The following is a 26757-nucleotide window of genomic DNA, read 5'->3' on the forward strand; positions in this document are numbered from 1 at the left end:
GTGACTCTTCATTTCCACCCAAGGGGGAAAACGTTAAAATTATACAAAGTTATTATCTGTCTGTATACCTGCATTGTTATCACTCTTTAATTTAATATTGTTCTTTATCAGTATGCTGCTAATGGAGTATGTGAATTTCCCCTTGGGATTAATAAAGTATCTATCTATCAAGTGTTGCTAATAATGTAAAAATGGCCAACACCCATACCTTATCCTTAATTTGATTGTAAAATGCTAATTGGTTATTAGAGAAATCTTTGTAATTGCATTATCACTGCTAAAACCTGTTCTGTTGCAAAGTAGTGATATTCATAAAGTTCATCTTGGGGTTCTATAACTGCAAAATGAAACCGCTTTCTCGAGAAACATGTAAGTCTATTGTGTTTTTCTTTTTTTTTGGCAGAATGAAATTTATTTCATGCAACAGAGTACCAAGAAACTGAAGATTTCATACAAAGTTGCTTATTTACTGTCCAGAGAAGTGGGCAAACTAGATCTAATCAGGATAGAAAAAGAAGGCCCAGATGCACAACTGCATAAGAGGATAAGAACGTCAGAGTGTGTAGTTTGAAAAATACACACTTTAAAAAATCCTCAAGTTGGTTTCTTGTTTAAATACTTGCCAAACACCAATGTTGTCTTGCAACACAGGGAAAAATTACTGCAGGGAGCTGGCCATAATACACCTTTACGGATATTTTCCATACAACGTGTGTGTGTTCTTTTCCCCTTTTTAACCTTTTTTTGCCATTTTCAAATACGGCTTTTTCTTTGAAAATCTGGCTCTAAGAAATCGTCCATGCGTTGTCTAAGTGCTAAAGCTAAAGAGGCCCTTGTGACACTCCCACTTCCTTTATAATTAATTAATTAATTAACATATAAATTATTTGTTAACCCATACTTGATCACCTGAATAATAACTTGTATAACGTTTTGAAACTGGAAATCTCGTCAGCCTGGTTTTACAACATTCGCATGAGCCGACAGTTCCCTTTCGTCTATCCTGTAGTAAGATGGCGGTCACAGCAACCGTATTTCCTGCTGTCACCGCCTTTTCACAACCCTCGTTGTTCCTTCCGGGATATTAAACACGGAATCGCCGCTCGGATTACATCACGGAGCTATAAGCGTGAGACCGGACAGTAACGGTATGTATTATTAACTATGTCTGTTATTTAGGTGTTAATGAACTAATCGGTTCCTCCGCCCTCTGCTCCTGGTTCAGACATTCCAGGCCGATATTAATAATTGTGGAGCACGAAGGCTAATATTTTGGTTTAACTTGCCTGCATCATTTTATCGCACATATTTATATTGTTTCTTGTATTGCATTTAGTCAGTAAGATGAAATAAAAAAAAAACAAAAAACTTGTGTACGTTTCACTTTTCGTTTTTTTTTTTTTTTTTATCGAATCTGCGTCTTTAAGAAGCTCTTGAAAACTCGGCGGGTTCGCTTTAACTCTTTAGTGCCCCGTTTGTTTATCTCGTTTCGTGCCACTCAGACATGTCCCGCGCGCTAAGTGCCGCACTCTGATTGGTTGATAACGAATCATCGTCTGACTCCGAAGGTGTCCCGCAGCCTCCCGAGTTATCTTGGCAGTGGCAAGTAGGGGTGAGGTTGGCGAGGGAGGAGTGGTAGTGAAGCTAAAGGCAGGTCTTGGTGAACGTCAGCGGCACAATCTGGGAAACAAATCGACCAAGATTTCTGACGACTTAGCTCATGCACCCAACGTTTGTACACCTCAGGAAGACGTTTTCCTATTTTACCTGTGGCAATGTAGCGCCTTTCACAGCGAGCACGATCGCAGATCTGATGGCAGTATTACAGAGGTATCACACAATAATACAAGTTGGGGGCAGCTTGTGAACAGTGAAGAAACGCTGAGCCTTTAGTACAGAGTTTTCTACTACAAAGTAAGAAAGTGGTATGGTGCCTGTAAGCATTAGACAGCCCTCAAAGTGTATTTGTTTCATCAGTTATGTGTTACAGGACATGAAAAACATAACGAGCGTGTACACAACTGGTTGACCGTTATAGAAAGAGTAAAGTGGTTGAAATACAACAGTCTTCCTCTGTGTGGGGGTGTTTTTCCTTGCATTTTGCTTCTACAATATGTGATGTTTTCCATGCTGTCATTTTTAAAATTCTGTATTGTGGTGGGCTGCTGTTTATCTCTACAACACTGAGTCAAAGCAGAAACGAACACGGACCAAGATTTAGATGGGACACACTCCTCCTCCTCCTCCTCATTTAATGCAGAATCACAAATCAAACTATCTTTGCACATGGCCAGTTCTATCATCAGGGTGATTCTGGTGCTCACCCTGGGAACCTGCTCGCAAGTGGTCCTTTGCGTATGCAAGGGAAAAAAAAAATGCCTAAAAATAGGAAAACTACAATTTTTTACCATTAGTTGCTCACAGCAACCTGCTACCAGCACACGTTAACCCCACATTGGCCTTTTAAAAATGTTCATTTGATGTTTGTTATCTGTGCTATCTGAAGAAAGTTGATTTCCCACAGATGTGATGTTGCAGTCATTAATTCCTTTGTTACATTGATTATAATGCACTAATTAACAAAAATGTAGGTGAAGTAGACTAGATGTAATGTCTGGGAATAGCCTTCTTTGAAAAACGTTTCCATTTTCTTAATTTATTTGCTCCAATTACTGACAGCATCAGGCATAATGCAGGAACCAGACTTGCATGGATTTTTCTGTACTTTAAGGAAAAATGGAAGGAACTATCCTTGAGTTTCCAGTCTCTGCCAGTCTTGCTTCACTGTAGGGATAGTGTTATCATTGTAATGTGCTCTGTTAGTTTGGTTTGCACCAAACAAGTTTAATTTTGGTCTCGTTAGATTTAGGATTTTTCTCCAGATTATCAAGTCTCTGACATACCTTTGAGCAAATTTAAGCCCAGATGATACATTAATTTTGTATTTTTTTTCTTTCTCACAAACACATTCTTGTTACCAACCTTGCGTGTGCTAGATTTATGAAGTGTCTGAGTTGCTGTAGTTTTATGCACAGATTCTCCCATCTCTGTCATGGAAGACTTTAACTCCTTTAGGGATGTAGTAAGTCTCTTAAAGACTTGTCTTACTATTGTTGTGGCTCTTGCCCAGACACTTAATTTTCGAGGAAAGAAAGTTTTTGCGCATCCTCACAGTTTTTCTAGATTTTCTCACTTTTTCTAATTATGGACTTGTTGTGGTTTGATCATGGCAGATTATGCCTAGTCCAACGCGAGCTGTAGCTCAGGCCTCCTGAAATAAATTAAAATGTATGGATATTTGTTCTTTGTTTTTCAAAGCTTTATTCCTGCAGGCAATATAATCTGTTTATATGTGACAAAGTGCTAGATGTGACTGGGTCCAACAAACATGCACAGCAGCTGACCCAGGACTACCTGCTGATACCCAATTCCAGGTTGCATTTGGGGTCTGTTATCATTGTTGATGAGCTGTTGGTTGTCTTTGCATGTCTTGCAAATGAAAACATAATTCAGGAAAGCCTAATGTTAAAGTGTGCCGTCAAGGAAATTTTATTTTAAAATGCCTTATGTACAGCAGATCATGATTGAGAAACAATTCAGTTTACTTCTTAGGCATTTGCAATTTCTTGACAATTACCAGTCACTGCACAGTAGCGAGGAAACATTTTTGAAAATATAACCATTTTTTTGACTTGCTAAAAGAAAGATTGACTAAAGTGTACACACCTGAACAGAATATTATTGTTGTTGTTGACAAATCACTATATGCTTAGCAGTGTAACCATACAAACTTTCTTGGCAGTATCTTTACCGAACAATAAATGAAGTTTATTGGTAACTTGACAAAAGTACAGGGTCTGCAAACAAGTAAACAAAGCTTTATGACTTGTTTGTGTTTTTATTTGTTTGTTTTAAAAATTTATTATTTTTTTATAATTTCACTTCATATCTAAAACACAGATATTATGATTTTTTGTGTGTAATTTTTTAAATTTATTTTTGTTTTTATTTTTTTTATAGTTTTATGTTCACTACTGAAAATACCAATGCTGTGAAAATAACTTTTTGTGCCAGAATCATGTTTATCCTGTGTTTCATTGTCTGTCATGTATAATTTTATACTTGGTCTCTGTCTTTATTTTGCTCTTAATCTCGGATGCTGTCTCTGTGTTGTTTTGGCTATCCATGCGCCTATTGCACGCTCTTGCTTTCTGCTCAAGGACTACTTGCTGATCTGTTGTAGTGGCTATTCAAGTCTAGACTTCTTCTAAGCTTTGACATTACATACTAATGTTCTTGTGGTGCCCACAGAACAGATAGTTAGAAATACCTGGTCATGGATATAGTGTAATTATTCTAAAAGTACATAAAAGACTCAACTGCACATGGGTAGACTCTAATCATGTAATTATGTGACGGTGAGAAAAGAGTTGATTACTCCAGAGGTAATTCAGGTATATCAGTCCAAGGGGTTAAATATTTATGCCATAATTATTTTCTTTTTTTAGTTATTTAAAAAAATGTCTGAATTTAGTTTTTTTTTTCACTTTGACGTTATAAAGTATATTTTGTCAGGGACTGGCAAGTAATCTCTTTTAAGTGCATCATGGTTCCATGCAGTTACACAATATAATGTTTACAAGTCAGGGGGTTAGTCTCATGAAAACTTTTTATTGGAAGTTGTGTCTTTTTCTATTTTGTATTGTATTTTTCTTGTATTGTATTTTTCCTGTATGAGTTACAGGAAAAATACAATACAAATTTTAAAGAATACCTTGTGAAGTATGATTTGGATTGGAGGCAATGAAAAAAATACATATTTCTGGAGAATTTACAAAATTCTCCAGAAAAAAAAAGTATTGATGAGTGAGAGGAGGAAAAAAATAAAATATTTGTATTAAGTCTTAACTGAAACTCTTCAATATCTTGACACAAAGTGGAGCCTGCCTTAGACTCATGATTATATAACTAAGAATGGCACAAAGGCATAGCAGTCCTGCCACCTTGTGTGACCTTCCTGTTTTTCTTTTTGTTAAGGAAATTTCTAATCCGCAAAGGGATCGTTTGTCACTTTTCATCTGTAGCAGAGGAGGATGGGCAAGAGTCCAAAAGAAGAGGCTCTCATATAAAACAAAGAGGAGCTTCTCATTCTTTAGCAACATGCCATCTCCTACCTCAAGTCTGTACTGCTTAAATTTTGTTTGTTTCAGCAATTAGACCTCTTATTTAAAAATATAATAGTTTATATGCACAATTTTCTGAATACCTGCAAATTTCCTTCCGGCAGTGTGACTCATTTCAAGTTTGCAGAGGCACAGAGCTCATCCTGGCAGCGTTAAGTGCAAGGCAGGAACCAACTCTGCATGGGACATCATTTTGATCACAGGCCATGTTTACTCACACACCCACAATCACTCATACGGCTCCAATTTAGACATGTTAATTAAATTAATAAACAAATGGGATTTCGAATGAGTACCCAGAGAAAAATCCAGGATGTCTTGTTGAGACAGTGCAAACTCCACTTTGAAAGTGACTGGACCAGACATTTGAACTTAGGCTCCTGGAAATGTGAAGCTGCAGTGTTAAGCACGGGCCATTGCATGATGCAGTAAAATAAAATCACTTTGTTGCACACTATGTTGGGTTTTATGTCTGTAGTTTAGAGTAGTGAATAAAAAAAATCTAATTGAGTAATTTCATTAGCTTGCAGTAAGATCTAATATACTTTAAGATCAAGTACTTACTGATATAAAAAAACTCTTATTTTCAATGCAATGTAAAAATCCAGCTGTACAAACTAACAGAGCGCCATAGAACACGAAGTGTATCGTGTTACTGGCAAACCACATTTTTGCCATCTATAAATTAAAAATTGAATCATTTTTTTGGGTAGTCATTTTTGATTCTTATGATGCATGCCTCACCAAATTTAGAAACTATGTCATATGTAACGGTAATGGGCGAAATGCTTTAATACTGAAGGGTTCTTGAATTGCTGGTCTCTGAAGCAGCACATGTGGTATTTATTCACAAAGGTTTCCAATTACTGTATTTTGAGATCCAGCTGTAGTTTTTTTTAATTATAGGTGTGCTTTTATGCTCCATTTTAGGTAGAGCTAAATTGTTTATTCATTTGTTTTAAAATTAAGCAGACGTAGTCATGTGAAAAGCTAGGGTTGCAACTGGGATACACTGTTTAATCTGCATGATTTTAAAGGCAAAACAAACAGAAGAATTTGGAACGATGTTCACTCAGCTGGACGTGTTGTCACTCTGAGAGTTCAATGATGAAATGGTCCCTATTTCTTGGATCATTGTTCTTTGTATACCAGGCCATGTTCAACCCAGAAGTGATTACATGCGTCTTCCTTTGAGGACCTTTCTTCCATTCTGAGGAGAGAAGTGGAGAAAGTGTTAGTAACTACTCTGCAGCTCAAACTTTCCTCTTGAAGTACTTCAACATTGACCCCCAAAAGAGACTTGCCATGCTCATGTGGTAAACATTGTTTATTTTTGACTGCATAAAGTAAAGTGTTTGCACTCCTTGAAAAATGCTTGGCAGGTAAAATGCATTATTGTTTGTGCCAGGAAAAGGTCGTTTCGATTTTAAAGGTGAAATTTGTTTGATGCTGGACTTTTTAAAAGTGACTGGAATCACACAAGGTTCTTTTGGTGTCCCAGGTGTACTGAAGCAGGTAAAAGGAAAGAAAAATGAAATGGCTCATTATCAGGTTTCTTTCTTAATTGGAAAATGCAGTACCTCCTAGCTTGAATGTTTTTGCAGTATAATATTAGATAATTAACTGACTGGACTGAACATTTTAAAACATTTGTTTGCACAAATTACCCAGGAAATTTTGAGGTTCTGAATAAAAACTCTCCACAAGATGCCAACTACTGTTTTCAGATTTTAAACCAATTGTGACAACCAGTGATCGTCAAGTAGTGCCTTAACTGGACTAGTCAGCAGACTTTTCATGTCTTTGGCAGGCCAACCACAGGGGCTACAGTGTGACAGCTCCCATTGGTTCAGTAATTTCTAAAGTTGTCTTAAATTATTTAAATGCAAAATGACATGTATAAGATAAATGGAAGCTTTATAATGCTTGATTCAACGACATTCATCCTGTAAGTAGAGAAGGCATTGATCTTGGCTTTTCTTTCTGATTGCAGTATTTTTATCTGTAAATGAGATAGACCATCAGCGAAGATATTAAAGCCATAGTGTGTTGATGTGGGGGAAGCGGTGAGGAAAACATCTTCTTGGTAGCTGCAGTGTTGAAGCAACAAAATGGGGAACAGTGCACTCAAAGCTCATCTAGAGACCTCCCAGAAAACAGGAGTGTTCCAACTTACTGGCAAGGGATTGGCAGAGGTGAGTGACTATTATCTGCAAGGAGTACACTAGACATGTTGGGCAAAAGAAAGGCTACCTTCAAAGAGTAGACCACACTAGTCTTGTTATAAGCAGGAATTTGTTCCTTTTTTTAAAAAATAATTTATGCCCTTGTTACAATTTATTTACTTATTTGTTTCTAAATATAAAAGTGACATTTAACAAGAGCAGACACCATTGCAAGAAGTAATGTATCCTGAGCAAGAGCTGCTTGTTTTCCTTCATTTGCACCTATGCACATGCTATCAGTTATGCTCTAAAATACTTCTTACTATGGCTGCTAACTTCACCTTATTTTCATTCACTAGGAGTTTACCTGGTTCTGTTAAATTTTGTTTAGAGTCTAGTAACTGAAAAATTGCATGTTTATTGTCTTGTGAAAAATATATATGTAGCATGTGGATTTTATACACAGAAAAATGTTTGATTTGTAAATTTTTTTCTTATCTTTTTGTGCTTTTAGTGTAACATTAGTAATTCTCCTGTACAGTAAGTACATGAGTTGCAACTGACACAAAATGATCTATAGCCACTTCTCTGTAGGTCTCGGTATGTTTTGCAGTTTTACAAATTGTTGGTATTTGGAAAAACTGGGGAGTGAAAATATTTACACGTAAGAGAATAAAATACAACATTAATGGGTTGGTACCCTATCAAAGTATACTTATGAGAAATTTAATTCCAAAAAGAGAGAGCAATTATTAAGATATCATATTCAAACACAAGCTTAATTAAAGAAATAAGTCAATTAATTCAAAAATCATAACCACTGATGTCTCCTGAGGTACAGACAAAAGGAAGCTCGCATGTTTGTGTTGTAATATCAGGATATACAATGAAATCTTAGGCTCCCTTTTACCATGTATTTTGCCTTTTTTTGTTGCATTAAACAACCAAAATGTCTTCTAAATGGGTTCATGAATAGCTTGTCAAACAGTACGCATTCTACAGAGTCACCTAAATAAGTATATCAGATAACCTTAAAATGTATATTCACTTCCCATCATGTGCTAGTGAGCAAGGCAAATGATTAACAGATGTGTATAATATAAAAGTATAAGATAGTGTAAAGAACCTAGTAATGCCTCACAAGAAGTACAGGAAATCCAAAACTAATCACACCAGAACAGTAATAATATTCGTACACTGCTACTCACTAGTGTTAGCATTAAACAAGCCGGGCTGGCATTTAATTTATTTGACAGCTAGATAATCAGTGTCAACGTTTTTGCTCCTGCTAAGTTCATAACAGTCTAAATAGTTAGAACGGTGTAATTCACCAACTAATTCTTACTATATTAAATGACTGATTTATATAAACTAATAACTTTATTAATTGCAATTAATGCATTTCCCTGCTCATATTCATATGAAAGTATACAACACCCTGCTACCTCCGCCTTCTCTCAAAGCAAAGGATGAAAACTGTCTTGAGCTATATTTATACAAAGGACATAAAACTCACTTCTGATACTTGTATTTAGATGCGACTGACTGTTCAGACTTCTATTTCTATTCTGCATTTCACTCTTTGAATTGACTGGCAGGTAAAATGACAATTAGCTTAGTTATTGCGACCTTGGGTTTACAGTGATATCACAACATAACTATTTTGTAATAAAATGTGTAAATTAAGATGGCAGAATAATGTGCATTTTATTGTGCGTATACTTTTAATTTTCCTTTCCATTGCAAATATGATTGCTTGTAAGTAGATACATGTTTAATTCTGATTTTATTTCAATATTTCTTTTTTGCACTGAAAAAAAAATAGAATTTAGGTCAGATGAAAATGGTTGTGTAAAAGTAGTCCAAAATACCATGGTTAACCTGAAACATAGGAGGACAACCCCCCCTGTACATACCCACTTTCAATGTTAATATTTTATAATTCTCAGTTTCCAGAAGAGCTTCAGACGTTATCCAGCCTGCGAACAGTTGATCTGTCCAATAACAAGATTGAAGTGTTGCCCAGCTTCATTGGTGTATTCTCAGTGCTCAAGAGTCTTACTTTGAACTGCAACAAACTTGGTGAGATTGTCAGCTTGGCCAGCCACGCTTTTCTTTTTTTCTAACATTCATGTTGTAGTATCTACCTGTTGTAATATTCCATTATCTGAGGTGTTAAGGAGATAAAATGTATGTGCCTGTGATATTTTTTTCAATTGTGTTTTGCTTTCAGCCTGCATTCCTGATGAGATTGGGAAGTTAAAGAAACTTGAAACTCTGCATCTCAACGGGAACCAGCTGAAGCACTTGCCAGCCACTCTAGGACAGCTCAGTGCTTTGCGTACTCTTGGCCTCTCTGGCAATCGTTTTAAAGAATTTCCAGGACACTTGGGTACACTTAGACATTTGGACTTGCTGGACATATCCAAGAATCATATTCAAGTCATCCCAGACCACGTGCAAGAGCTTCAGACCATAGAGCTCAACTTAAATCAGAACCAGGTAAAAAAGATTCGGAATTACCAGGACTGTCAAACATCAACATTGACTTCTGTTATGGTTCAGAAATGAGTCATTAGTGTTGCCATATGAAAAGAGTAGGAAATGTAATGCCCAAAAATAATTCAGTTCAGTTCACATTTATTTTGTGATTTCTCAAGGGACAGGATCACAATGCTGCTTAATTATATGCAAGATAAAAAAAGTTTAAATGCACAGTCATGTGAAAAAGTAAGTACATACCATGAAAGGTTTTTTTCATTTATAACGTGTACATATCAAGTGTAATCTTTATTTAAACAGTATATTCAGATAAAGGTGTTGCAACGGGGGCTTCGTTACAATGAAAGTTTCATCTTGTAATAATTAATTGAGTAAAAAATGACTAAATACTGTAGGTCTTATTTTCGGGGAAATATGGTAGCAACATAATCAGTGATTAAACACGTTTAGCAACAGACATTATATGTAACATCATGCACAAGTAATTTAAGATGGTGGCACGCTACATGTGGTGTCCAGAGTTTTGTGTAAAAGCCAGTAACAAATAATTATAATTAGGGGCAGCCATCTAGTTTATGGCTAGGACATTTATAATGTGTTTTTTTGACACCCAAGTCACTTGTAGTTTCCTGTGAACAAATAACGACTGGCAATTTAGATTATCCATAAAAGCAATTCATCTCCTGGTCCTTGCTAACCTTTGGGTTTTATCCAGTTTTTCATCTGGCTACTGTTATGACCATGTGTTTTGTCTTGTTAGAGTAATATATTGCTCTACTTTCCCCTTTGTATTATTAAGATGTAGCCTCTGTCAGAACGCCTCAAATCTCACAGACTTACCACTATTTATAAGGTATTATAGTATATAACTTCTTCCCACCTTCCCTTCTACATCTTTAACCTCAGGCAATTAGGTGTAGTAAAAGACGAGCGAGAGTTAAATTACAATGTAAACAATGTATTATTGGTAATATTCATAAATAATAAAAATATGCAAAGTACATTTGAATATTGGAAACCATACAACCTGATTAAATGGTGATGTGTAGTTTCAGGCGGCACACAGACTTGTTACATAAAAATGTCTCTAGTTCATTTGTGGTCAGCTTTCAGCCACATGTCTGTTCAATATGGCTGCCGCGCTGTGCTCTCCATTGTGTTGTCCTTTCAGTTCATCTGTTTGGTAAGAGAGAGATACTTCTTCATCTATACAAAAGTCTTCTTAGAAACACCTTTCAGCTAAATGAAAATGCCAAGGAGGCAGACCAGAGTAGGTTACAATTCATTACTGCTGATGTCCCAATCAAGGCAGGTTTCCGTCTTTCTCTTGTTGATGTTCCTAGGCTTTGACCTGCTGACTACAAATCAAGAAGATGTAGGGTTATGAAAATAGACAGATTGTTGCCGCCACCTTTATTCTTACTGTCAATAATCAGAATTAAAATACAGAAAAGGGGGACATTTGCATCTTAGTTTACTCCTACAGTGAATTAAAGATTATGTCAGGCAGATCTTTTTTGCCTTAATCTGAGTTTTTGTGGTGTTGTTTGTAAATGTAATAGTTTGGTGTTCCATTTTAAGGTTTCTTCTTGAGTCTATTGCAGTTTATTTTTTTGTATAGTGAGTAAAGGAAATGCATGCTTTCTTAACAGTTTAAGTGTCACAGTTGAGTAAAGCAAAAGAATAAAATATATGTCCAAAAATAAGTTATTGTAATAACATCAAAGCACATTGTGTAATAATATGAGTAGAATTCTCCATTAGTAGTTTTTGCTGTTTTGAATATAGTCATTACTTTATCTGTAAAAGCAGTTAAAGGCCTATCCTGCATGCCCTTTAAAGACAAGTTTTTAGTATTTGAAATAAATTATGCTCATACTGTTATGTTTGGAACAGACACTTATATACCTGCTTAGTAAGTGAATGTGAGACTTAAAAGTTTTTCTAACTCTAAAGAATCTCAAGTAATGATATATCAGTGAAGAAAAAAAAATGAGTAAAAGAAACACATTGTGTCCTTTCTAAAATAAAGGTTTGAAGGTGTCTGAGCAAACTAATCTTTCTCTGTTTGGTCATGTTCCAAAGCCACCTAGTCACTAGCTATGTATGAACGATTAATGAAATATGATTAATGCAATACACATTATTTGAAAGCAGTAAACTAGAGAGCCATATTTTGTATTGTGTAATGTCAATAAAGAGATCAATCTCTGGCCCCATCAGGTTTCTTAAGTAAATAATGCTGAAGACAATGGTGATTATGTTCTTTTGAATATCTCATGGGAGGTCTACAGTATGTCCATTTCAAAATGCACTTCCTTTTCTCTATGTACCTGTCCCCTTTATTTTTTGCCTTGTATTCCTCCAGATCTCATCTGTATCCCCAGATGTGGCCCGCTGTCCACGTTTGAAGGTCCTAAGACTAGAGGAGAACTGCCTGGAGTTGTCTTCTCTTCCCTTAGCTATCTTGAGTGATTCCCAGGTGTCCTTGCTCGCTGTGGAAGGAAACCTCTTTGAGATCAAGAAGCTCAGGGAACTGGATGGTTATGACAAGGTAGGTGCAGTTTGTACCTTTTCACATTTAATGATTTTTCATACTCATGACTATTTCAGGAATTACTAGAACTACAGTGCCAACCCAGGCGTGATGGGGTTTGTATCTTAGTGTGTGCTTGAAAGAAAATTCCTTAGGATCTAGTGTGTAGCAATGCATCCAATGAGCAATTCCTGTATATATTCTGGGGATGGCTGGATATTTCTACTTGTCCTGCCACTTTTGAGTAGAGTGTAAAGTTTGTCATCTGTCCTTTTATTTGTACGATTGAATGTGCATCTGTTTTGCTAGAGTGTTTCTTTCTCTCACTCTCTTTTTCAGTATATGGAACGATTTACTGCAACCAAGAAAAAGTTTGCTTGAAGAAGAATGTGGGTGGTCCTAATGTCCTGCAAGAGAGCTGGACCTTCTCATAGCACATTACGAAAAGAGACTTGTGGTGATCATGAAGCCAAGTGGGATTTTAATATGTATAAATGAAGTCTCTGAGGTCTGAAAGAAGACAGATGATTAACAAAAGAGTCGGTTAGGCACTGCTTTAAAATATTGATGGAACACTATGAAGTATGAATACCCATATTTATTATGTACACGCTGACTCACTACATAGCTACTGCATCTTTCTCAGGAATGCTTGATTTTTACTATCTTTTTTGCAGTAGATCCTTCCAGCTTTCCAGACTACAGACTTTGGTAGTAAACACTAGGCATGAACAATGAAATTGCTGAATTTTATATCCATTATATTAAATACTTACCTTTTGAAGCAAATGAAATAACTTGCTGCTGTATTCCTTAACAGACCGCATTAAAATCGGAGGCTTTCACCTTACTGGTGCAATCTGAGTGGAATGCCCTTGTCTGTGGAACTAAGAAGTGTTTGAATTCAAATAAAATATCTTCTAACTCACATATACTGTACATATATGCTTTTTGATCTTGAATATTTTTTGTCTCCTAGACGTGGCTTTATACTTTCTTTAACTTTAGAAAAACTGTCCTTTCAATTGCTTTCATCATTAAAGTAAGATCAATGTCATTTTATTTTCCCCATAGTCCCTACTAACTCTGTAGTTGGCTAACTAGGTTGCCTTCGGAGGCTGACTGGGAAAATGTTCAGGTGTCAAAAAATGATACTGATTTGGCTGAGAATTTATGTAGAATTAAACCAAGGACTACAAAATTAGTACTTTAAAAAGAGTTTCATAGGTGAAATCCTTTTTTGTTGCTGAGTTCTTGGCTCCTGCACCAGAGCAAAAAAAAAAAAAAACAACGTCCAAAGGCTTGCAGCTAAAAATCATTCTCGTATAGCATGTTAAATCAAATGCTTTTTCTAGCACAAGCTGAATAGTTGTATGTTTATGTATAAATACAAGGTAAATCTATGTGAAAATATAGCAAAAATGGAGAAATTATGACTGCACAAACATTTGAAGTGGTGTATTGATTAATAATATTTATTGCTAACTACACTAAATTCATGTTAGTGGCTGCTATTCACAAACCCTTGTCTTGTGCACCTGTGTCAAAATGTCAAATTAGCACAATCATACTAATAAACATAATCCTATATCATTGAAAAACATTGAATAAATATCTGTGTCCTAAAATGAAACTTGTAAGCCATGATGTGAGAACCAAATTAAAGAGTAATGTATTTAGCAGTTTCCAATGACTAGCAGCTTTGTGCAACACACTGAGTGAAATGTTCAATCAATTACATTAATACTGTACTTGTTTGTGGGAGGTGTGGTGACACAGTGGTTAGTGCAGTCGCTTCATGGATCCAGGGCCCTGAGTTTGAACTTCTCTCTCAGCCAATGCCAGTGTGGATTTCCCTTCCACATCCCAAAAATGTGCTGGTTAAGTTAACTGAAGCCTCTGAATTGGCTGTGTGTGAGAAGGCCCTGTGATGGGCTGAAGCCCTGCGTTGAGCCCAGTGGTGCCAGGATAGGCTTTGGGTCCCACAATCCTGAACTTAATTTTCTCAAACCTATTTAATTTATATTATATATGTATTTATAACATTGTTTATGTACATCAGGCACGTTGGATTATTTAATATTGTATTGGGTAAAAAGAAAAGCACAAGCAAGAGACTAACGTTATGGACCAATGATTTGGAGGTAATGTCCCATAAATGTACTTGTAACAGCATGAGGCTGTTATACTTATGCTAAAGTTATACTTCCCTTGCAATAAAAAAAGCTCATCATGCGAACCAAAATGAAAAATCACCTGGTACCACTTCAATGAATTCCCATAGGGTTATTTTGTGTTTCCTCCTCAACTCAGTGCTGCCAGAATAGGCTCCGTCTTCCCACAACAATAAACCAGAAAACATTTTTAAGAAAATGGACAGATAAATATATTTTTCATTGCCATGCTCACACTTAATGTCTCAAATCCTTTCACAAAAGTTATGTACAGAGTTATGAGGCAGCACCTTAATCTGCTTAAATAGTAAGCTACTTATCGTGACTCTAAGGATTGAATACTTGGGGGGGCACAGCGGTAGAGTGCTTAGTGCTGCTGTCTCACAGTTTGAATCCCAGCCTGATTATTTACCAGTAAAAGAAGATTATAGAAAGTAATGTCATCATGGTAAAGAAAGAGACATCATTTTTTTGGCATTGCAAAAAAAGCCACTGTGAAGTCTGCATGTTCTTCTCATGTCTCCATGATGCTTTTCTCTCAGATCTTTTCAGAGACGTGTGTCTCTAATCTGACTCATATGACTCAGTGATGGCATGTGCCCAAGTGTGCTCTAATGCAGAGTACTGCCTCACGCAGACTTGGCTGCTGCCTTGTTCTTGAAGCTGCTAGGACAGGCCCCAAGGCCTGCAGCCCTGAACTGGATTACACAGGTTCTAATGAATGATGAATGAATGGACTCCATTATTATTTGCTAAGGGAGATGGAATCCACTGATAAGATAAAGATGATCCCAATTATGCTATACTGCAGAATTACCACTTTGATCTGTGTTTTGGCAGAAGGATCCTGAGAAGAATCATCTGTTTCACTTTTTTCTTTCTTTTTTTATTGAATTTATTTTCTAAGGAGTCTTAAGCTAGTGAAGCTGTTAGAGAGGTAATGCTTAACATTTTTTTGGATACTGTCTTTACAGCAGACACTATTATATAAATGTAGAAACTTGCAATGATTTGAAAACAGGTCCAGAGAAAAAAATACAATGTATTAAAAATAAAAACCAACATTCAGATGACTTACTATAATTAAAATGGGGGACATGGTTTGTAAAAGTCAGTTTTTATTTTTATATATATATATATATATATATATATATTATAGTGCCTTTCATCGTCAATACAATAGCAAAACGGTTGGTATGATTGTTTGCAACAATTATAAGTAAAGTCTACTCTCATGAAACCCCTTTGCAGCCCATCTGCCATTGAGAATTACTATCCTGTCTCCCTTCTGCCATTCCTGTTCAAGACTCTCCATCTTATTGGCGCTAACAGCAGTCTACTAGCTCCTCTTCAATCTAGATTCCATAAGGGTCTCTCTACCGAGACTGCACTGCTTTCAGTCACAAATGCTCTTAGAACTGCTGGAGCTGCTTCTCTCTCCTCTGTCCTTATCCTTCTTGACCTTTCATCAGCTTTTAATACTGTAAAACACTTGTTGCTCATCTCTTCCTTCAATAAACATGGAGTCTGTGGTTCTGCTTTAGATTGGTTCAAGTCCTACTTACTGTATCTCATCAATCCTTTTGTGTCTCTTGATCTAACTCTTTGTCTTCTCCACAGGTGTGCCTCAAGGATCAGAGTCGGGCCCACTTCTGTTTGCCTAAGGACTGAATGTAGAGAGAAATGTTATTTTTTCTCATTTCTTCCCTACCACGTCTATATTGATGATGTACAGATCCTCCTCTTATTTCCCTCTTACAACCCACAGGTTTCAGCCCAGATCTCCAGCAGTCTCTCTGACATCTCATCATGGAAGAATGCTCATCCCCTTAAACTTAACCTTTCAAAGTCAGATATCCTGTACTTGCCTTCCGATTCTCCTTCCTTTGATCTGTTTCCAAGCATTGCTCTTGAAGATGTCACCCTTTCACCATCAGTCATGGTCAGGAATCTGTAAGTGACTCTGGCCTCCTCAGTTTTCATTTGTATTTCATCAATGATCCATCATTTTGGTTCATTAAGAAAATATATTCGTCATTAGACATATATTAATGAAAGACTTGTGTGTACAGAGCAGTCCGCTCTGCTCACACTCAACCAAAGCAACTAGATGGTGCATGAATGCACTTTTACATTTTTTCAGCACTTGTATGCACCTCACTTCTCATTCAGCCCAAGCAGACCAACTCCGCTTTGTCGTACATGCACGTTGTACGTTGACACAACCAGCTACCATACATTTTCCTGAGACAGGTTCCAGTCTGTCCCGTCATTTTGTGCCACAGCTGCACTCGACTACACATTCATCTCGGACAAAATCCGACCTCTTCTGGCCCAGTTAGCTGATGCCTCTTCAGGTTCGCCAATATAGTAAAACTGCTAGGGAATCTTCTGGTTGTTTTTTGTCCTGGTGGCCACTTGCAGCTAGTATATAATATTCAGAGGATTTGACACTTCCTAACTGGTTGTCTCTTGGCTGGACTATTGCAACTGTCTTCTGGTGGGGCCTCCTTCAACTGCTATCAGACCTCTCCAGCTCTTCCAGAAAGCAGCTGTTCGACTGGTGGTCTCTGTCTCTCACTTCCCTCCTGCCACTCCTCTGCTTTGCTCTTTACACTGGCTTCCTGTTGCAGCAATGAGACAGTTCAAATCTCTTGTCTTGACCTGCAGTTCTCTGAATTGTTCTGCTCCTCGATATCTCTGGCCTTTGGTCTCAGGAGTCTCCAATTTGCCTCTGCCTGTCTGGCGACCATACCTCCTCTTGCTAGACATGCCAAGACTGGACAAAGCTTCTCCATTCTTGGTCCAAAGCTGTGGAATGATCTCCCTTTGGCTATCTGAACCACACCCAATTACTCATGTTGAGGCATAAAAACGCACCTTCTCATTAAATATTTTGGAATGGCGTAGTGTTGAGTGCTGTTGTACTGACAAGGAATTTCCTCTTAGTCTAGTTGCAAGTATAGTTGTATAGCAGTAGCACTACTCCCTCTTGCTCGTTGTTTTAAATCTTGTTCTCTGTTGTTTTTGATGTTTGCACCTTCTAAGCATTCTTGCACTGGATGTATTATAGCTTGCTTTGTAAGTCGCCTTGGATAAGAACAAACGGAATCGTGTATGAAACATTTTAAAAGAGCTGGATATGCAAGTCCGTTGAGATGCAATTTCATGACAAGTTAAAAGAAGTTTCATTGTAAGTTTTCTGAATCCGTGTATTCCATTCCAGGGTCTCCGCGTTACCGTATCCAGACGCCCATGCTACATGAAGAAGCCCGAAACTTAAAGAAAAAAATGGACATAATGGTAAATAAATGCTCATTAATTAAAAGAAAAAAGTCACAAGATAATTATTTACGATCTACAGAGATCTTTCATTTGGATTATCATGCAGTTCCCAGTATGAGCTGTGGTTACACCGAAGTATATTTTGTTCTGAAGTTTTGAGGTTAGGTATTAATACTCATCGATTATGGCGCTAGGGAGATGTTTATAAGCACATGCAAGAGTAAGAATTTCACAGCAGAATATACAAGCCACAATAATGACCGTATGAACGATGCTATATTGTCTTTTCAAAGGCTGCCCTCTTCGATTGAAGCGCTCGCTGCACGTTCATATTCATTTGTAAGAGCTTGTCGTTACCCACATGACCCACAAGGGGGCGAGCTGGGAGTTAGAAAGTTTCTGACAGGCTCTCGATGTTGTGCTCTATGTTTTCATCCTCAGTTACTCATTTTCTAGGAGGTTACTGTCGGCGGAGCGTGAGACCTGGGGTGTCGAAGCATTTAGTGGCCTTGACCCTAAAGGGACAACTCCCTTCCTCTGCTGGAGTCTACCGCAGCGTTCCCATACTGTCCCCCGAAGTTTACCGGACTGCTCTCCGCTTAACCCCCGGAGACGAGTTTGTATCGGAATGCCGAGAAGATGAAGGACTTGGTGTACTGGCTCCTTGTGTGCACGACTGCGGCGCGCCTTCTGGGCGCCGGAGGTCAGTCCCGCTGCGACGAGGCTTTCTTGGCTCTTTCTTTCTTTTTTTCGGTTTGCTAATTTGTGATAAACTTGGAGGTTTAGTGGAATGGTGATATGTGATTTAGTGTCGCTCAATGTCCGTTTCAACTACGTCCAAGACCGCGCTCTCCATCAGTTTCTCGTAGTTTCGTAACCGTATAAAGAACTTGTAAGGCCACCTGGGTTGAGCGCCGGCTGGACTGCCTGCCTTCCTGACACGTAAGCCGCGGGGCTGCTGTGCCCAATGCGGCATGAGTGCTCGGGGTAGTCTATGAGGGGCCAAACAGGCCATAAATCATATATTTCTGTGTGTAATCTATTGGTTTACGTATCAACACTATTGGTTTATGAATATTTACTATCGGTTTGCGTGCGTATAATACTGGTTTCATTCATATGAACTATATTGGTTCGTGTCCGTATATTATCGGTTTGTGCGTGAACTATATCCGTTTGTATATGCATAGCACTGGTTTGCATATGAACTATATTGATTCGCGTGTGTATATCAGTGGTTCCAGTACGTTTGTTATTGGTTTTCGGTTGTATGTTATCGGTTTGCGTATGAACTATATTGGCTTGCGTTCTGTGCCGGTCTAAGGATGGATTTGTGTATGCACTATATTGGTTTCATGTGGGTAACATATCGGTTTTGCGCTTGAACTCTATTGGTTGTATGTGTGTGCCATGTCGGTTTCTCGTACGAAACATACTGGTTTGCGAACGAACACTATTGCAACTCTGTGTATGAACTATATCGGTTCTGCGTACGAACTATATTGGTTTGTTCACGTGATCTTCAGTGAAAATGGGCGGGGCAAGAAACAGGAACTCAGGGGCCGGTAGTGTCATGGAGCGTGTAGAGAAGCTGACAGGAGACAGATCTGTGCTTACATTAAACAGTGCAGTATTTTTTTCCACACAATAGGTTTGGGAAAGGACTTGGTGGTAATTATTACTATTTAATAGAATCTGCCATTGAGTGTGTAATGAACACAAAGCTGAAGTTAAGTACGTATTTGGTCGTCTTTTTATTCGCTTCCAGCTACATGCTCGCTTGCAACCCGCGGACTGTACTTTTTCACACAGCTTTTGCAAACTAGTTACTTATTCTAAAGGCAAAATATTCTACATTTACGACTGACGCCTTTATCCAGTATAACATTTAGTTACTACTGGTTACATTTCTTATGCCCAGCGATCCCGCACCGTGCCGCCTATTCAGGTGAAGTGACATGCTCATGGTCACACAGTGTCACTATCAGGACTTTAACCGAGAAATGTAGGATTTAGAGGGCAAAGCCATTACCACAATGCCCCAATGCTTGCACATCTGCAATGTGTATATTATTTGACATAATATAATCTTGTCCAGGACAGATTCCTTTGTTAAAGTTGAGTGTAACATTTTCAACCCGTTCAAGAGCTAAATCTGGGATATTTATTCTTTCAAATAATGTATCAGTTTGCAGATTAATGTACACGCTGTATAATATTTTACCATGCACTTAACATTGAAGAAGAAGCTGGTTTGTGAATAAGTAGCTGACTACAAGCATATGTGTAGCTAGGAGTGAATAAAAAGCCACCTGAATGTGTACCTAACTTAAGTCCCGTGATCATTTCAGATGTTAAACGTTAATCATCACCAAGCCCTTTCACAAACATTAAGTGGCATACAAAAGTATTCAATCCCCTTGAAAGTCATAATTTTCTGCAAGACAAAAGATTTATACACATTTATTCATTCAGTATTTTTCTTATGCTGTGACAAAACATTTCCAAAGACAAAATAAACCATTTTCTGTAGACGTTTAACTGAAGAAGAAAAACTCCAAAGTTAATGTTTGCATAGGTATTTAAACCTTTGTGCTTTGGAAGCTCCATCATTACACCAATGACAAATTAATTACAAAGGTGACAGTCGTTTAACAGTCATAATTAAACATGATGAGGTGCTACTTGTAAGTCCTTTCTGTCTCTCTGGATATAAACAGCCCCCTTTGTAAGGGCCGTAATCTTTGGTGGACAGTCACTGCAAAAATGAAAACAAAGAAGCATTCTACTGATGTGAGAAACAAAGTTATTGAAATGCACAAGACTGGGAATGACTATAAAAATATCAAAAGAGTTTGAATGTCCCATTGCGCACTGTTGCATTCATCACCAGAAAGTGGAAGGTTCATCAAAGTACACAGACTCTGACTAGAACAGGCTGTCCCTCAAAACTCAACATCAGAGTGAGACATCAACTGGTGAGAGAGGCGTCTAGAAATCCAACTGTCACTCTCAGATGTCTGCGACGATCTTTAGCTGGAGTAAAGGTGCTGGGGTCCACAATTTCAAGAGTTCTCCATAAAACAGGCTTCTATGGGGGGGTAGCATGAAAGAAGCCATTCTTTAAGAAGGTCCACATAAAACAATGTATGGCGTTTGCCACAAAGCATGAGAAAGACCCAGTTAAAATGTGGGAGAAGGTTTTATGGTCATATGAGACCAAAATAGAAGTTTTTGGACAGACGTAAGAGGTATGTGAAGTGTAACACTAACATTGCCCAGGCCTCAAGAAACAACATTCCTACAGTGGAATATGGTGGTGGCAGTCTCATGCTATGGGGATGTTTTTCATGTGCTGGGTCTGACAATCTTGTCGGAGTTGAAGGGACAATGGATGGACACATATACTGCACAATTTTGCAGGAGAACTTGTTCCAGTCTGCTATGAAAGCTCAGGAGAAGATTCATCTTTCAACATGATAATGACCTTAAGCATTAGGACAATGTGACACTGGGATAGCTCAAAAACAGAAAGGTGAATGTTTTGGAGTGGCCAAGTCAAAGCCCTAAGCTTAACCCTGTTGAGAATCTGTGCAACTGTTTGAAAACTGCTGTTCAGAGGTGCCATCTCACCGACATAGAGGGTCTCTAGAAATCCTGCCAAGAAGAAAGGGGCAGAATCACTCCTGAGCAGTGTGCAGAACTGGGGCCTACTTACAAAAGAACGAAGGCTGTTATGGCAGCAAAAGGGTTCTTGACAAAGTATGAATGTGTTGGGCTTGAATACTTAATGCAAACATCAACTTTGGAGTTTTTCTTCTTCAGTTAAATATCTACAGAAAATGGTTTATTTAGAAATGTATTGGTACAGCACAAGAGTTCACATTAAAAAGAATGAATAAATAAACGTGGAAAAATCTTTTGTCATACAGAAAATTAGGATGACTTTTAAAGTGATTGAATACTTTTGCATGTCACTGTTTGTTTCTGAAAGGGCTTGGTGGTTATTATTTTTAACAGTATTTTCCCGTAATTCTGAAATATTCACGGGGCTGACGTGAGGTGCACATTCTGCTGGCTTTTTATTCAATCCTAGCTACATCCAGTATATGCTTGCAGTCAGCTACTTATTCATACAGCTTTTGCACACCAGCTTCTTATTCTAACAGCATGGCAAAATATTCTACAGCATGTACATTAATCAGAATCATTACAAACCGATCAATTATTTGAAAAAATAAATATTCCACATTTTGGTTCTGCACAGGTCAAAAATGTTAAACACAACTTTAATTTAACAAAGGAATCTGTCTTGTCACAAAACTGTGAAAATTAAGGTGGCTGAACGTGATTTAACACTTTACAGTGCCCATGATAGCACAGTAAATCCTATTTATCAGATATTGGAGTGGAAATACGCAGGTACTCGTACCTGGCAGGGCAAAAATCGGCTGCATCTTAAAAAACGCATATGCCTTGTCACAAAACTGTGAAAGGTAAGGTGGCCCAATATGATGTAACTCACATATACTGGTCCTAAATATGGAACATTTAGCTTTTCAAAGAATGGACACGATCATATCATGTCAAATAATATGCACGTTGCAGATGTTCAAGCAGTGGGGCATTGTGGTTAGGGCTTTGTCCTCTAAACCCTACATTTGTCGGTTCAAGTCCTGATAGTGACACTGTGTGACCATGAGCATGTCACTTCACCTGTCTAGGCGGCACGGTGCGGGATCGCTGAGCATCAGAAATGTAACCAGTAGTAACTAAATGTTATACTGGATAAAGGCGTCAGTCGTAAATGTAGAATATTTTGCCTTTAGAATAAGTAACTAGTTTGCAAAAGCTGTGTGAAAAAGTACAGTCGCGGGTTGCAAGCGAGCATGTAGCTGGAAGTGAATAAAAAGAGGACCAAATACGTACTTAACTTCAGCTTTGTGTTCATTACACACTTAATGGCTGATTCTATTAAATAGTAATAATTACCACTAAGTCCTTTCCCAAACCTATCGTGTGGAAAAAAATACGGCGCTGTTTAAAGTAAGCCCAGATCTGTCTCCTGTCAGCTTCTCTACACGCTCCATGACACTACCGGCCCCTGAGTTCCTGTTTCTTGCCCCGCCCATTTCCACTGAAGATCACGTGAACAACCAATATAGTTCGCACGCAGAACCGATATAGTTCATACACAACATTCCGATAGTGTGCGTTTGCAAACCAGTATGTTTCATACGCAAAACCGATATAGTGCACACATAAATCCAGCATGTTACTTTCACAAAGCCGGCATAGTACGCACACATAAAACCGGTAGAAGACTGACAAGGACTCAATGTAGTACATACACAAAACCAATAGCGTTCATATGCGAAACTGATATATTACCCACGTGAAACCAGTATAGTGCATATGAAAAACCAGTGCTATACGTAAGCAAACCAGTAGTATACGAACACAAACCAATATAGTTGATACGCAAACCGATTGCATACGCACGCAAACCAATGCAATTCCCTCACAAACCGATAGCAAACGCACGTGAACCAGTAATAAAGTTCAATTCAATATAGTTCATATGCAAACCAGTGCTATGCATATACAAACGGATATAGTTCACGCACAAACCGATAATATACGGACACGAACCAATATGGTTCATATGAAGGAAACCAGTATTGTTTGCACGCAAACCAATTAAGTATGCACGCAAACCGATAGTAATCATCCATAAACCAATAATGTTCATGCGTAAACCAATACTTTACGTACAAAAATATATGATTTTTGGCCTGTTTGGCCCCTCATAGTAGTCGCCTCAGTTTGCCGATTGCAGATTTCGCGTGGTGTTGCGTTCTGCGTGCGATGGAGGTGATGAGATTCTGCTTTCTGTCTCGTTGAATGCGAACACGCTGGTTTAATAGTCGGCGTTTTGGGGAGTTTAGTACAAACTAGCCGGGGAACTTAACGATGACTTTAAGGGGAAACAAACATAAAAGTAAAGAAACACAAGAAGGCACCGGGACACCATAGCATTAGTTCATCCACGATTCACCGAACCCGCTTAATGCAGTACGTTATTCTTTATTTAGTCCAAGACTTCACCGAAAAAATTAATTGACGCAGTAAGACTGAGCGGATAGTAAGACGGTACAAAGTTAACAATTACGGGACGACAACGGCCGACTTTGACATAATGGAAGGCCAAATTCATTTATCAAAGAAATCTGATGAGACCAGCATATGGCATTCTCGACATAAGGCGGACCTTCTAGAAAATGTTAGTTACAGCCACGCTAGTATTGTATTATGTCTAATGAATTAGAAAAATGATAGCGTGCTGAAAAAAAAGTGTACTGTATTGCATATCCTCGTTTTATATTTATGCCGCAGGTAGGACATGGTGAGGCAAAAACTGAAGATCTACTCGAGCGATTTGGTGTAAATCAGCAGGCTTGCAGTGTGGTGGGATCTGACTATTTGCTTTCTTTTAAACAAGCTAGAAGTTTTCTTCGTGTATGTAATTCTTGTGTGAATTTGTGAGGAGTGGTTGTTAAAATATTTGATGGGTTTCTGCACAAAGCTAAACTTCCCCCTTATACATAAAGATCGACCCATCCATCCATCCATCTTTTATACCGTATATTGTATATAGCGCCTTTCATATTTTTGTATATCTATCTGTCTGTCTCGGGCAGTGTGGCACTGTGGTTAAGGCTTTGGACTTCAAACCCTTCAAATCCCACCACTGACACTGTGTGACCCCGAGCAAGTCACTTCACCTGCCTGCACTCAAATTGGAAAAACAAAAGAAATGTAAGAGTGTCGGGCAAATAAATAAATGTAAATCTTTAGCGTGACTTTCTCATTTGTCTGTATGTCTGTCACAAGTGTCATTTCTGTTGAGCAATTCGCTTTTTTTTTCTTCATTTTTTCACCGTGTGTCCATTGCCTCACAGAGAGGCAGACGTCACTCCCAAAGTGATCAGTCGTGGTCAGGGGTGCCTTCATCGTGTATGTCCCTTTAAAAACTGCAAGTCAAATTTTCATCCTATTAAAAGTTCATTTTTTTTTACGTACCCACAGAAGAAACATGAGTTTAGTTAGTTGAAGGAATCCTCGATTAAATCATTAGAATACACACATTTATGAATCAGGTCAGGTTGGGGAGCATGCACTGGTACAGGGTGTTGCCACACTCACCACACAATGAAACAGTTCAGGATCCCAGTGGGCACCGGGGGCAGACACGCGGTCCAGTCCAACTTTCCAGAAATGACCCTCTATCTGTGGCAGCCAGGTGTTATGTGGGCGACCCCTTGGCCTGGTCCAGCCACTCAGGTCCCCAACAGTGAGGATCTTACAAGCCGGATCACCCTCGGGGGAACGCGCCACATGGCTGTAGTGCCATAACTGACGTAACTGATGCAGGTAATGTGCAGGTAATGTGTCATTTGGGACTCCATGAGCAACCGCTCATTCGACACAAAGTCAAACCAATGGTACCCAAGGATTCTCTGGAGAGACACAGTACCAAAGGAGTTCAGTCTTCGTCTCGGGTCACTGGATAGTGTCCATGTCTCACAACCGTATAGCAAGACAGGAAGCAGCAAGACTCTAAAGACATAGACCTTCGTCCGTTTGCATAGATATCAGGAGCGCCACACACCCCTTTCCAGTGACCTCATGACCCCCAAGCTCTCCCAGTCCGTCTACTGACTTCATAAGAAGAGTCACCTGAGACATGAATGTCACTGCCAAGGTAAGTAAACCTCTCGATGAGGTCAACACTCTCTCCGCAGACAGATGCACTGCTGGTGGCCGTGCCCAAGAGGTCATTTTTTAAATCCACTTAATTTATTTAAGGTGACGATCCACTGGAGTATGTAAAGTATGGAGTAGAAACTGTATATTCTGTGTATCTATCTATTGTATAGTGCCTTTCCTATCAAGCTGTCTATCTAACTAATAGATATAATAAATTGAAAGTTTCCTTCATTTAAGGAGTTAATGACCTTTATGACTCTCTTAATTTGTAAAAGTTTAAGATCTTTAATTTCTATACTTATACTCTGTTATCATCTACAAACTCAAGTGTAAACTAAGAGGTAAGAGCGTTTTTAGACGTATATTGGAGTAGCCGCCCCCCTCGGCTTCACCCGCGTATTACTGAAACAGGACAGCGAGGAGGACCCCACCCGGCTCTCTGCTGCTGACGTCATGCTTCCCCCTCCCCTCGGCCCGCAGCCTCTGTCTCAGATTAGTGCTAATCTATCGCTCCTGCAAGCGAACTATGATTCTTAGCGCAATGAGAGACGTCCCAAAATCAACCGGAATGTTCAAGCAAATTATAGAAAAAAACAATCTAAATCCGTTAAGTAGTTCTCTCGTGAAAAGCGGACAGACGTACAAATGGGTCTAAAAAACTGTAAGAAATTTTACACATGGACAACAAATTTTTTAAAACTGTTTCTAGGCAAGCACCTATGGGCCTAGGGTAACCTAAATTCCAAATTTTAAGTCCCAAGTCCGCATGGTTCAGGAGATTTTGTGATGAGCGAGTCAGTGGTATTTGGCTTTTATATATATATATATATATATATATATATATATATATATATATATATATATATAAAGATATAGATAGATAGATATATAATATATATATAGATATAGATATATATATAGATTTAAAGAAAAAAAAAAGTTTGGAATTGGTATTTTTGTTGAAAAGACACTAAATTGTCCTGACTTAATTTGCCATAGTTTCTGAAAGGAACTCAATAAGAAAAATAGATCCTTAACTGTCCATTAGTCTATTAAATAAATGAAATATTGATTCTTCATTATGTCTACATTATTGACTTTCATCTTCCATTTCTACATTTTTATCATTTAAGCTAGATAAA

At 38.2% G+C, this 26757-nt stretch overlaps 2 protein-coding genes across 5 annotated transcripts in view; both read left to right on the forward strand.

Annotated features, from left to right (window-relative positions):
* Window positions 1-972: 972 nt before the first annotated feature.
* lrrc57 (leucine rich repeat containing 57) lies at window positions 973-13314 on the forward strand. 3 transcript variants are annotated; one of them, XM_028821286.2, is made up of 6 exons: window positions 973-1148; window positions 7177-7378; window positions 9298-9430; window positions 9582-9850; window positions 12219-12404; window positions 12726-13314. In XM_028821286.2, the coding sequence occupies exons 2-6, from the start codon at window positions 7295-7297 to the stop codon at window positions 12765-12767; spliced, it is 714 nt and encodes a 237-aa protein (XP_028677119.1). In that variant the 5' UTR covers window positions 973-1148; window positions 7177-7294; the 3' UTR covers window positions 12768-13314. The 3 variants fall into 3 exon arrangements, with proteins under 3 accessions (XP_028677119.1, XP_028677122.1, XP_028677120.1); XM_028821289.2 differs by having other exon boundaries at window positions 7201-7378; XM_028821287.2 differs by lacking the exon at window positions 973-1148 and adding an exon at window positions 1628-1830.
* Window positions 13315-18232: 4918 nt separating this feature from the next.
* tyro3 (TYRO3 protein tyrosine kinase) overlaps window positions 18233-26757 on the forward strand; it is a 65263-nt gene continuing 56738 nt past the window's right edge. Inside the window, exon 1 of one of the 2 annotated variants that reach the window (XM_051919711.1) lies at window positions 18233-18548. In XM_051919711.1, the coding sequence (XP_051775671.1) occupies window positions 18485-18548 (64 nt within the window). In that variant the 5' untranslated portion in view covers window positions 18233-18484. The remainder of the gene's footprint in view (window positions 18549-26757) is intronic. The other variant, XM_028821465.2, reaches the window with a different exon arrangement.

Source organism: Erpetoichthys calabaricus, chromosome 16 (assembly GCF_900747795.2).
Source record: "Erpetoichthys calabaricus chromosome 16, fErpCal1.3, whole genome shotgun sequence".
Classification (NCBI taxonomy): Eukaryota; Metazoa; Chordata; class Cladistia; order Polypteriformes; family Polypteridae; genus Erpetoichthys; species Erpetoichthys calabaricus.

What these genes read in the sequence shown, in the direction of transcription:
- lrrc57 (XM_028821286.2), top strand. Translation starts at nt 7,295, where the DNA reads ATGGGGAACAGTGCACTCAAAGCTCATCTAGAGACCTCCCAGAAAACA. An exon ending in TTTGAACTGCAACAAACTTG is followed by an intron (nt 9,431 to 9,581) that starts GTGAGATTGTCA and finishes TTTTGCTTTCAG; the next exon opens with CCTGCATTCCTGATGAGATT. An exon ending in AACTGGATGGTTATGACAAG is followed by an intron (nt 12,405 to 12,725) that starts GTAGGTGCAGTT and finishes TCTCTTTTTCAG; the next exon opens with TATATGGAACGATTTACTGC.